Source organism: Colossoma macropomum, unplaced genomic scaffold (assembly GCF_904425465.1).
Source record: "Colossoma macropomum unplaced genomic scaffold, Colossoma_macropomum, whole genome shotgun sequence".
In the NCBI taxonomy this organism is placed as follows: Eukaryota; Metazoa; Chordata; class Actinopteri; order Characiformes; family Serrasalmidae; genus Colossoma; species Colossoma macropomum.
Genome location: NW_023494795.1, coordinates 14334574 through 14345078, shown reverse-complemented (window position 1 = coordinate 14345078; position 10505 = coordinate 14334574). Strand labels below are relative to the sequence as shown.

Sequence of the window (10505 nt, the reverse complement as noted above, 5' to 3'; positions counted from 1 at the left end):
CAGGGAGATTCACTCGAAAGAGGCCCCGACTATTCTGTAATAACTCTCTCTAGGATGAAGCAACCTGAACTAAACAACGTGCAATGTGCTCCTCTGTACATGGAGCTTCGAACAAGCCGGGATGCCCCTGCGTCGGAGCGATGAGGTAGGCGCCGGACAGCCGTCGCGACGTTTGACCTCTGTTTGCAACTCCCGGGTGCAGACCCCCGCACCCCTTCATGTGTCCGGCAGAAAATAGAGATCACTTCCAGCATCGCACCTAATGCAATCGATTACACAGACGTCAAAGTATGCAGCATATTTTTTTGGATCTGATTACTTCATCCTAACGGGAATTACAACAGAATATTCGGGGCCTCTTTCGAGTGAATCTCCCTGTAGTAGCATAAAGACATTTGAAACTCAGTCATAAAAACAATTCATCCAGCTACAGGAACTGGATAACATCTTTATTACCAAACCTCGATGTGAGATCTACAACCAGGCCCAGGTCACTAAATGCGTCCAAATATATATATATGTTAATTAGTTAACGGAATTTTACACTTAAAAAAAGGGTCAGTGATGGATTTACATTTAAGGTATATGTCTCGTTCAGCTCAGTATATTCAGGTATTTTGGGACATTTTAAAAGACTTAATTAAATTTTAGCTGCTGCTTCATTAATTTCTACATTAAAGAGAATCAAACAATCGCTTTATCATTGAGGGCCTCCAACCTGTGTTTACCTGAACCCACCTTATTAATTAGCACTTTCAACAGGAACACTGTGCGTTTAGAAAAAGTAAACGCTGATTAAGGTGCTAACAGAATATGTTTGTAATTTCTTTTATGAAAAGGAGAAGAAACACTGATCTTAAAAAAGGAAAGTGTAAAACAATGGCTTTTCATCAATTAAATACATTAAATGATTGACATGCTCACTCTGAGTGTAATGAACCTACAATAACACTTTTCCATGTTGTGTAGGTGATGAGCAAACAAGGCACACCATTTCACATAAATGATTTTTGGAACAGTCTCATTTTAACATGTAACACATTTACATTACTCTCTGCAACAATAAAAGCTTGTCTTCAGGTCAGATGAGTGTCATTACTCATTTTCTGCACTGATTGACTGTGTAAGAGGCACAGTGACTTCTGTACTGGCTTCTGACTTCTGTATAACTTGGCTGCCAGGACTTGAGGAGCAAGGTTTAACAGAGTTGCTGGCATTAGTGACAGATTCCTCTTCTGTAGTAAACGTCTCATCAAAGTCCAAGGCTGCGCTGCTGTCTGCTGGATCAGAGGAGGTGAATGTGAGTAAAGGGGACTGTGTAATTGGCTCATGGAGATGAGAGGAACAGCCAGCCTCATCTTGGGCAGTCTCCTGCTTATCAATGAAGTGTGTAATGAACAAAGTTTCAATCTGGACAAGGAAAGTCTCTGCTTCTGTCTCTGGTACCTCTGCAAGAATATTCTTCAACGATACAAGCAGCTGCAGAACAGATACACAATCACAGTTAGTTAAACATTCTATGACTACACTGCGCTACCGAAGCAAAGCTTGTCTTCATTATTTTATTACCTTTTCCAGACATGTGAGGGTGGAATCTCTGCGAAACAGTCTGTCCATGGGTACACACCTGAAAGAAGAAACCCACAGAGTGGATTATAGGGTAAATAAAAATAACTATTTTTAGTACATCCCAAATGTAAGAAGCCAAACACTGCAATAAATCTAAATCTAAAGTGGTTACATATCATTGACTCCTCCTCAGCGGTTAATCTGATGTATAAACAGAAGTAACTGTTTTATTTTATTTTTGTTTTTTCTATGTACTCTGTCAGATAAGCATTTTTGAGGATGTGTGAGATGTTTTAAGATTGTATTAATTTGTACATTTTAATGTGAGCTTTTTAAGGTGCCTTTCAATATCTGGTCAGGGGGCAACATGATGACAACTAAAAAAGTGCATTTCCTGAAGAAAATTCAGAGTGACTGCACAGTTTAAGCAAATCTCCAGTTTTGCTAGAGTGCTGCTATGGTCTAAGGTGGTTACTAGGAAAATCATACGGGGTTGCTATAGTACTCCAAATGGTTGCAAAGGTGGTGCATGTAGTTATCTATGATATTCTGGGTGTTTGCTAGGTTGCTGCTAGTTTTTGCTATGATATTGCAGGTGGTTACTAGGGTGTTGCTAGGTGGCTGATATGGTATTCCAGGTAGTTGCTGTGGTGTTGATATGATTTTTTTATTTAAGTTGGTTTCTAACCTGTTGCTAGGGTGTTGCTTGGAGGATGCTTTGGTATCTCTGGTGGTTGCTACGGTAGTGGAGGTGACTGCTAAGATGTTGTTAGGTGGTTACTATGGTATCTTCCATGGTTGCTAGGGTATTGCTTGGTGGTTGCTAAGCTATCTCCGATAATGAAATTTGATAATAATAATTGAATTACACTATTGTTCCAAACTAAACAATCACAAATTAGTCTTTTGGGCTAATTAGTTTTGTTGATACTGTTAATTAAAGGGTGCTGCCTTTGATAAATGTATATGTAAAACAAAATATAAAAAGTGCACCAACCCATGAGACCCCTTGTATTTGAACACCACCCATTCTGCTCTTCTCATCACCTCTGTCCAGTCAGGAAGCTCAGCAGAGACTCGATACTCAAACTTGTATGGATGCTCTAAAATATATATGCACATCACACACAAAACTTAATACATCACATGTAAAACTTTTCCTATAAATGGGTTTTCCCACAAAAAACACACTTGCTGTGGTCATAGATTTTGAAATAATTGGCAATAGTTTTTTTTTTTTTAAACTTTTTAAAGATTTACAGTGAACAACATGTTTTTGGAACCGTGTTAAACTCCACAGAACAATGATGTTTGGACATTCAGCTTGATTCTGTGTTGAACAAAAGCTTAGTACGCACTCTGAGAGCCAGCAGGCCCTGTTTCTTCCTGCACGAGTAGACAGGTGGTCTGGGACACAGGAGAGGGGTTACTGGGGTTATATGGGCTCACAATCATCCCTATAAATGGAGCTCCTCCTCGAGAGAAATAACTCTACAAGAAGAAATCACAAGACACAGAAACAAATCAGTCAGAGTGCCAGACACAGAGAACGAGAAAAGGCCTTATTCTCTGTTTGATAACTTCAATTTAATAGAAAGATACAGTGCTGTGAGACACCAATGTGCAGAGACAGTTTCAGAGGTAGTATGGAGGGACTCTGCTCCTTCCATTTAATTTTAGTGTGTTTAGTTCGACTTTAAGCATTTCAATTAAATTTTCAATTAAATTTTATTTGTGTAGCGCTTTTTGTAACTCCCTAAGAGGAAAAGGAGGAAACCTTGAGAGGAACCAAGACTCAAAAGGGGAACCCATCCTCCTCTGGTACAATACCAGACAGCAAAACAATATCATAACAATATGAACAAAAGATAAAGTATGGGCTAATGAGTAATGTTGAAAACTGAATAAATGAAATACAAAGCCTGTCAATAGTTAGGATGAGAATTTAGTCCATGAAAATGAATGACTAAATGTTAGAAGCCTATAATGACGAAATGCTACTATGAATCTGTAAAGAACTAAATATAGTGTGGGTCAAGTAAACAATGTCTAGGATTGAACAGTTCTAGTTTAGAGCTTAGTTAGAGTCTGCATGCACCAAGCTCATTACTTTATTTTATTTTGTGGGCATCAATTGTTAAGAATTTCCCTGTGTAGGATTTATAAACTCACCCCTCCTCCTTCTCCTCCCACTACTACTCCGACTACTTTAATCTCATCAGTGTATAATGTATTTATAATCAGTATTATGCTTGTGTTTATTTGTATTTATGTCATTGTTTATTTATATAATTGTCTTAGTAAATTACCACGATCTCCTACCTGGTATTTGGCCTGGGTGTCAGTGTCCCTGAGGGAAGGGTTGGGATCAAAGGCTGGATGAGAGTGATACCAGCCAACTACATTGTGACCTTTGGCCTCCAGGAGCTCAGAGGCCTGTGTCTGGGAGACAGGGTCCATTTCACACTGCAGTCCAGTGCTGAGGCTGTTACATGGTTCTGCTGCACAGATCTACAAACACATATATCAACAGTTTATCAACTACCTAACATTACCACCTTTACATCACCCATGTAGTAACATTACTGGTAACCTATCATTCACATTTAAAGGTAGACTTCATTTTATTTATATGTTATTTGAGTAATATTCCAGGCTTCAGTAACAAACCATATGAGCAGTACTAAAGTACTCACCCTCAACACTTTCTCTTCATCATCATAAGATCCACCCAGCAGTCCAATCACCTCTCCCATAGAAACGTGAGCATGCTGGCAGAACAGAGAGAAAAAGGCTCAGAAACTGTACAGTATTGGAGGACATTCCTATACAGTAGAGTTTCTGTACTGGTGGTCCCTTTAATTAATGAATTCAGCTGCTTTAAGGTGCACCCATTGCTGACAAAGGGTTTTCAATTGCACATTCTCAGCTTGTACAATCTCCATAGAAAAGCACTGCCAATAGAATGGGACACTCAGGAGCAGCTATACATGAGCCTAGTCATCATGCCCAATGGCAATACCTTCTCAGCACTAAGCTGAGGAGCCGTTAGAACTGTGTTCTCTGGCATGATGGAGCACCATCTAATACTTTTGGGATGAGCTGGAGTGGCATTTGTGACTCAGAACTAATCCTCCAACATCAGGATTGAGTTGCACTAGTTAAATATGTGCATAAAGTCTTCAATAACCTCTTAGTTTATTGAAGTAGTTTGCTTGAAACTATTGTTTACTAATTTGAAACATAAAATGTAGAGTAAAATGAAGTGTACACCCTTATAGTTTTACAACTGAACAGAATAAAACTGACTTCCTATAAGCATTGTTTATTTTTTCATATTTCATTGTGACATCCAAGTGTGAATTTGCAGGGTTTACTGGCCAACCCACACAATTGGAGTATCAGTGTAGAAGAGTCTCACTGCACTTCACTGCAAAATGTTCCTTTGAAGAACAGAGGCTGTTACTGCAGCAAAATGGGGAGAAACTCACTATTAATACCCCTGATTTTTGGATAAGCAGCTGTCCACAAACTTCGGACCAAAAATACAAACCATCCTTACTAAATACATTTTGTCATGGCATCACTGTATTTGGTTCCGCTGACCAGATTTACAGCCACTGGCTATAAGATGCATCTGTTGTCCCTGTGTCTGGGTCATGTCTCTATGTCCAATAACCAATTTGTATTTTACTGCACACACTGAGGTACTCAAGGCCCACACATACAAATAACCTGCTGTAAACATACCACATCCATGACAACCAAAGCTTCTGCGCACACTATCACTCGGAATGGTTCCTGAAGATGAAGGAAAATGTGATATTAATGGAGAATATTCGTCATGCACTCTTACAATATGTTTCTGACAAAATGTGCTTGGAAGACTTTTACCTGTTTCTCCTCTCCGAAGGCCTTGCATGGAATAAGCTGGAATGGGTCAAAAGAGCTGCAGAGCAAAAAATGCACAGGAAAATGTTTGTTTAGATGCTCCTCATTTTTTAACCCCACTAAAGAATATACCATAATTTTTCAAGTAAGAAATGGGTCGAATGATTCAAACAGACACAGACAAATGCTCACCCGCGTTTAGGGAGTTTGCAGGGCTTTGGTTGCCTTTTCCTCATTTCTTCCCTCCTAAGAGCTAGCTCCTCTGCACTCAAATGCTAATAGAAAAAGATAGAATGCACAAAAAAAAAACTTGAAATTTTTAATAAGTAACAAATTAGTCACGTAGCAGAGCGTTGCTATAGAATGCATGCAGCAAAAGCACCGACAAACAGCAAGTTCAAGTTTGTTTTTATACTCTACTGGAACACATTTAATTAAATAGAACTTTAACGTTATTTATCACGCTTGGCATCAGTCTACTACCTCTTCACAAATTCACTGTTTTTGGGATAAAAGACATATAGTGAACAACCTTAAGTCTTAGGATTAATAGCAAGGGCCAGTGTGGCTGCAGGTTGTCATTTTCAACAAGCTGCAGCACACCTGTTTTCACCTCAGAAGACTGGCATTAATGTGGCATATACATAGTATCTATACAAGGCAGTTACATTCAGTAGTATGCAAAAGTTTGACCACACCCAGTCATATTCCATTTTTGTTTGTTTTCTAGGTGAAAATAAGCTAACACATCCTCTAAAGAAAAAAAAACATGACATTAATTGTGCCATAACTTGCACAGGCCACACATGCAGAAGTGTGCACTTTTTGTTGATTTTGTTCATAAAAATAACGTCATTTGACCAGATGTGCCCATATTTTTGCATAAACCTGTAACTAACTACACTGGAATACCAAGATTGATAGTTTTACACTTAAATATAAAAGTTTTTTTTTTGTTTTACAAATTTAACATATTTCACGAGTCTCTTAACATTCAAATGTCTGAGCGATTCCACTACCTCGTATGTCTGGCCCTCCAGATCTCTGGCATCACACCAGTTTCCCCATATGTCTCGCACTCGCCGCTTTCTTGTGCGCTGAAAAGAAAAAAAAATCAATCAATAATCAACAATCAATATAGTGGCCACAATGCCAGCTGCTGGAAGCAATCTTGTCTTAGCTATGTGAAGATAAAAGGCCCTAGTTACTACAACTAATATGTTAGGCTGCATCTACTAAATCTGCTCAGTGATAAAACCTGAGCTGACATATTAAAGGTACCCCTAGCACAGCAGTGGTAGTAGATATTATGAGAATAATTGCCACAGGCCTCTCTCACCATTGACTGCAACCTCTGAGCCAGCTGATAGGCCTCCAGGCTGTCCCGGTTCTCCTTCAGACGAGAGCGGTCTACTGGCCGTGGACGATTATAGATGGCCTGTTCTACAGGGTGGAAGGACAGACGGATGTTTTAATGAACAGAACAGATTACAGAGACCAAAAGAGTAACTAAAGAGAGACTGAAGGTTAGAGCTTTACCACAGTTGAAGTTGATAGCCCCTATGAGCTCCAGGTACGTGTGTATTCGGCCGATGCAGTTCACATCCCCACAATTCTTCAAGCCAGGGCGCACCGATGTCTTATTCAAGTACTTGGGTTTACTCTTTTCCCTAACGCAAACATATACACACACACACACTAATGCTGAGCAGACCACAGACATATAACATCTGGCAGAACACCAAGAACATCTATACTATAACCTCTACATTTTGCAGTTTCCCAATTTTATATTAGACTATATCTAGCTCAGTGATGGCTACAAAAGTCATTGTTGTCTTTCTGTAAAAGACACCTTTTATTAGAATACACTTATATTGTATTATATTACTTATGTATTAGCACCTCCTCTCCAGACTCACCATTGGTCCAGTATGTAGTTGCGGATTTTCAGATATCTCTCTGGAGTTTTTGATGGACGGCCCTCAAAGAACTCTGGGATGGCCTGCTTTTCTTCTTCAGTAATGGTGCTTGTGTCCAGTGTCACTTCCTGTTCAGGAGCCTTCAGCTCCTCCTCTTCCTCCTGGTCCTCTTCTGCTTCTTCCACTGGACTACTCCCCACTTTATCTACAACAAAAGAATACCAATGTCAGTAGGTCTCAATAGTGACGATACTGTATAATTTGTGCAACTGCTGCCACTCACTACTTTTTCTATGCCTATTAACAAACAAGCTTAGAAAACATAGTTTAAAAAAGACATCAGTGTTGGCAAATTGACCTAACTGTAAAATATTTTAACTTCTTCCTGTACTCTTTTGGCCTGTAGTGTAACTGCAGTGGGCAGCACATACCTTCAGCACTCTCATCTCCAGGCAGGGTGCATGTCTCAGGACTTGCGTCAGAGTTAAAGGCCTCTCTCTGCTCTCCAGCTTCTGGCTCAGCCACTGACTGAGAGTGTCCGCTGTTCACTTCAGAGCTTAGATCTACAGGTCCGATAGTCAGTTCCCCTGGATTCAAAAGGTGGTTGTTCAATCTGCCTGTAGAAGGCACTACTGGAGCAATCTCTCCTTGGACTTGAGGCTGCTCGAACACTTTACGCTCATCCCCAAGATCTAACTGGCTCTCTGGCTGGGAGGCATTGTCACTGAGATCATCAGTGATGTCAACATCCTCATCATCAGACAAATGTTCGATACGTACAGCATTGGTCAGTACAGAGAGGTGTTGCTGGACAGAGGGAGGGCTTGATACAGAGGCTGGGGTGTGAAGTATTGAACTCTGGGGCTTGACAGAGGACTCTTCAGCATGACCTTCAGTTTTAGCCTATTGTTAAAAGATTAGAGTAAAACATGTGATATCAGTCTTACAGCTGCTCTTAGAGATACATCAATACTGACACTGGTATCAGATACTGCCCCGATACGGTGCTCATTTACTCATAAGAATGTACTGATAACAACACCTGATACCACCTGATAGCATGTGACGTAAGCTTGGTGTACGTTGTCTCACAAATGAATGAAAAACGGTTGGTGAATGAGGCCCATTGGGTCCATGACATACCTTGTTTTTGAAGTACTGCCTGGCATAGCTCTTCACTTGAAGAACTGTCCTAGTGCCAATTAGTTTTGCAATTTTGGTCCACCTCCGCCCATACTGAGCCTAGAGACCACACAACAGAGCTCAGCAAATATGCCTGAATTCTAATAGTATTATTAGCAGCTTATTATTATTACTATTCTTATACACAATTATGTTTATTGTTGCATTTCCTCCTAAAAATATCATGGCAAAAAAATGTCTTTAAAAAGTAAACACAAACATACCAGTCCCTTCTCAAAGAGGTCCTTCTCCTCTGGTGCCCAACGAGTTGGGGCTCCAGAGCTCTTCACCGGTGACCTGCACACAGACAAACTGTTCACAAGAACAGTCTAGATGCATTCTCATGCTGTAAACTTACATTTACAGCTAGTGTAAAATGTTTCAGGTGCTGCTTCACTTACTTCTTTACTCTAGGCTTTTCCTCTGTCCATGCCACTTTAGGTACCTTCTTACCAGCAAAATAATACCTGAAGATAGTAAAGGAAATATAGAGCTGCTTTCTGACAACAAACAAGTCAACCGTAAAAAAGAGCCAAGGTGGATTCTGACAGCATGGCTAAAAAAAAAGGATACTGCTCTTCCAACAGCATGCTCTCAATGACCTCTCGGTTCTCATCACTAATTGAGCTGTCCAGGGTCCATGGCTGACGGAAGGAAGAACAACAACATGAGCAGACTAAACCAGCGGATGACACAAGCTGTATCAGTATTAGGAGTGGGATTACATCTATATCTATATGAGGTTATATCATAATTTATGACGATAACGATATCAACAACGTCATATTGTCCTCCCCCAATCAGTATTATAATCAGATAATGTTACCTTACCAAGATAGCAGTGTTGGTCTTCCATGCTGACTGTAAATACTGGTCTTGAAGGATCATCGCTCCAGTAAGATCACTAGAAAATCATGTAGCTAACGTTAGCTCAGTTAACCCAAAACTGCAGATGAGAACTCACAAAAAACAGAGAACACGTTCACACATGTTTGTTGGCCAGGCCATTAAAAAGCCTTGACTTTAATCTTCAAACTCTCTGGAAAGAAATAACTAATACTAAAACACATAAAACACGCTGAATGGACTAGCTGAACAGAATCAATGAGACATGGGGAAAGCTAGCGAGCTAGCTAGCAGCCAGCTAACTAACGTTACCTAGCACGGAAACAACGGTTGCAGATATTTACACCAGGTAAAGCTACCACTGATGAACATTAGCTAAGTTACTAATGAGAGCTGGACTCTAATTCTTATCAAACTCCTGGACATGTCCAGCCAGCTCTGGCTCCAGAAGTGCTTCTTGCTAACTGAGCTAACACACAGGCTCGCTGTGGCCCTGCGGCCCCTTCCTGCGTCTCTACAGAAACACGGACCCACACCGACCATAAGACGAGCTGCAACATCCACAGAGGCTTATTTACCCTTCTTCTGCATCACACTCATCCCCCTCGATGTCAACAACATCCATCTCGTCCGCCATGTCGGTGATGATGATGATCAAAGCAAACGAGACGAGACGCCGTCGCTCCAGTTTTCTCATAACGACCCCTTCCGGCAGGGAGTTTATCCTGAGTGCAGCACTGTGGTGACATGAAATACATTCAGGAGATTCACAGTCAGTCTATAACGCGCTTATTACTATTCTTTAACGCCTTATTATTATTAACTCATACACATTGTAAAGTAACTACTATGTAATTAATATACACGTTATTACGTTATTAGAGTGAGGGCTTAAAGTGTGAGCATACATACAGACACTTCATCATCATCATCATCATCATAATAATAATAAAACAATAATCTTAATGTTTTTAGTTGCTTTTAATTATCATTTTTATCATTTAAATTAAAATTTTATTATCAGAAAATATTTATTTAGAGACCCCAGCAATGTCATTACGCCCAGTACACTCATAGCAGTGACTATCATTCTGG

General features: G+C 40.1%; 1 protein-coding gene across 1 annotated transcript; it reads right to left on the bottom strand.

Annotated features, from left to right (window-relative positions):
- Positions 1 to 1004: 1004 nt before the first annotated feature.
- mysm1 (Myb-like, SWIRM and MPN domains 1) lies at positions 1005 to 10104 on the bottom strand. The gene is made up of 20 exons (XM_036581578.1): positions 9989 to 10104; positions 9396 to 9468; positions 9138 to 9208; positions 8966 to 9031; positions 8789 to 8861; positions 8526 to 8624; positions 7814 to 8285; positions 7383 to 7587; positions 7000 to 7130; positions 6800 to 6903; positions 6480 to 6557; positions 5653 to 5735; positions 5464 to 5518; positions 5320 to 5370; positions 4266 to 4340; positions 3892 to 4080; positions 2928 to 3060; positions 2567 to 2672; positions 1570 to 1627; positions 1005 to 1479 (listed from the first exon to the last, which is right to left on the bottom strand). The coding sequence occupies exons 1-20, from the start codon at positions 10045 to 10047 to the stop codon at positions 1096 to 1098; spliced, it is 2565 nt and encodes an 854-aa protein (XP_036437471.1). The 5' UTR covers positions 10048 to 10104; the 3' UTR covers positions 1005 to 1095.
- Between the last annotated feature and the right edge of the window lie 401 nt (positions 10105 to 10505).

What these genes read in the sequence shown, in the direction of transcription:
- mysm1 (XM_036581578.1), bottom strand. Translation starts at nt 10,047, where the DNA reads ATGGCGGACGAGATGGATGTTGTTGACATCGAGGGGGATGAGTGTGAT. An exon ending in GAGTGTGATGCAGAAGAAGG is followed by an intron (nt 9,469 to 9,988) that starts GTAAATAAGCCT and finishes ATGATTTTCTAG; the next exon opens with TGATCTTACTGGAGCGATGA. An exon ending in CCCTCACATGTCTGGAAAAG is followed by an intron (nt 1,480 to 1,569) that starts GTAATAAAATAA and finishes TCTGTTCTGCAG; the next exon opens with CTGCTTGTATCGTTGAAGAA.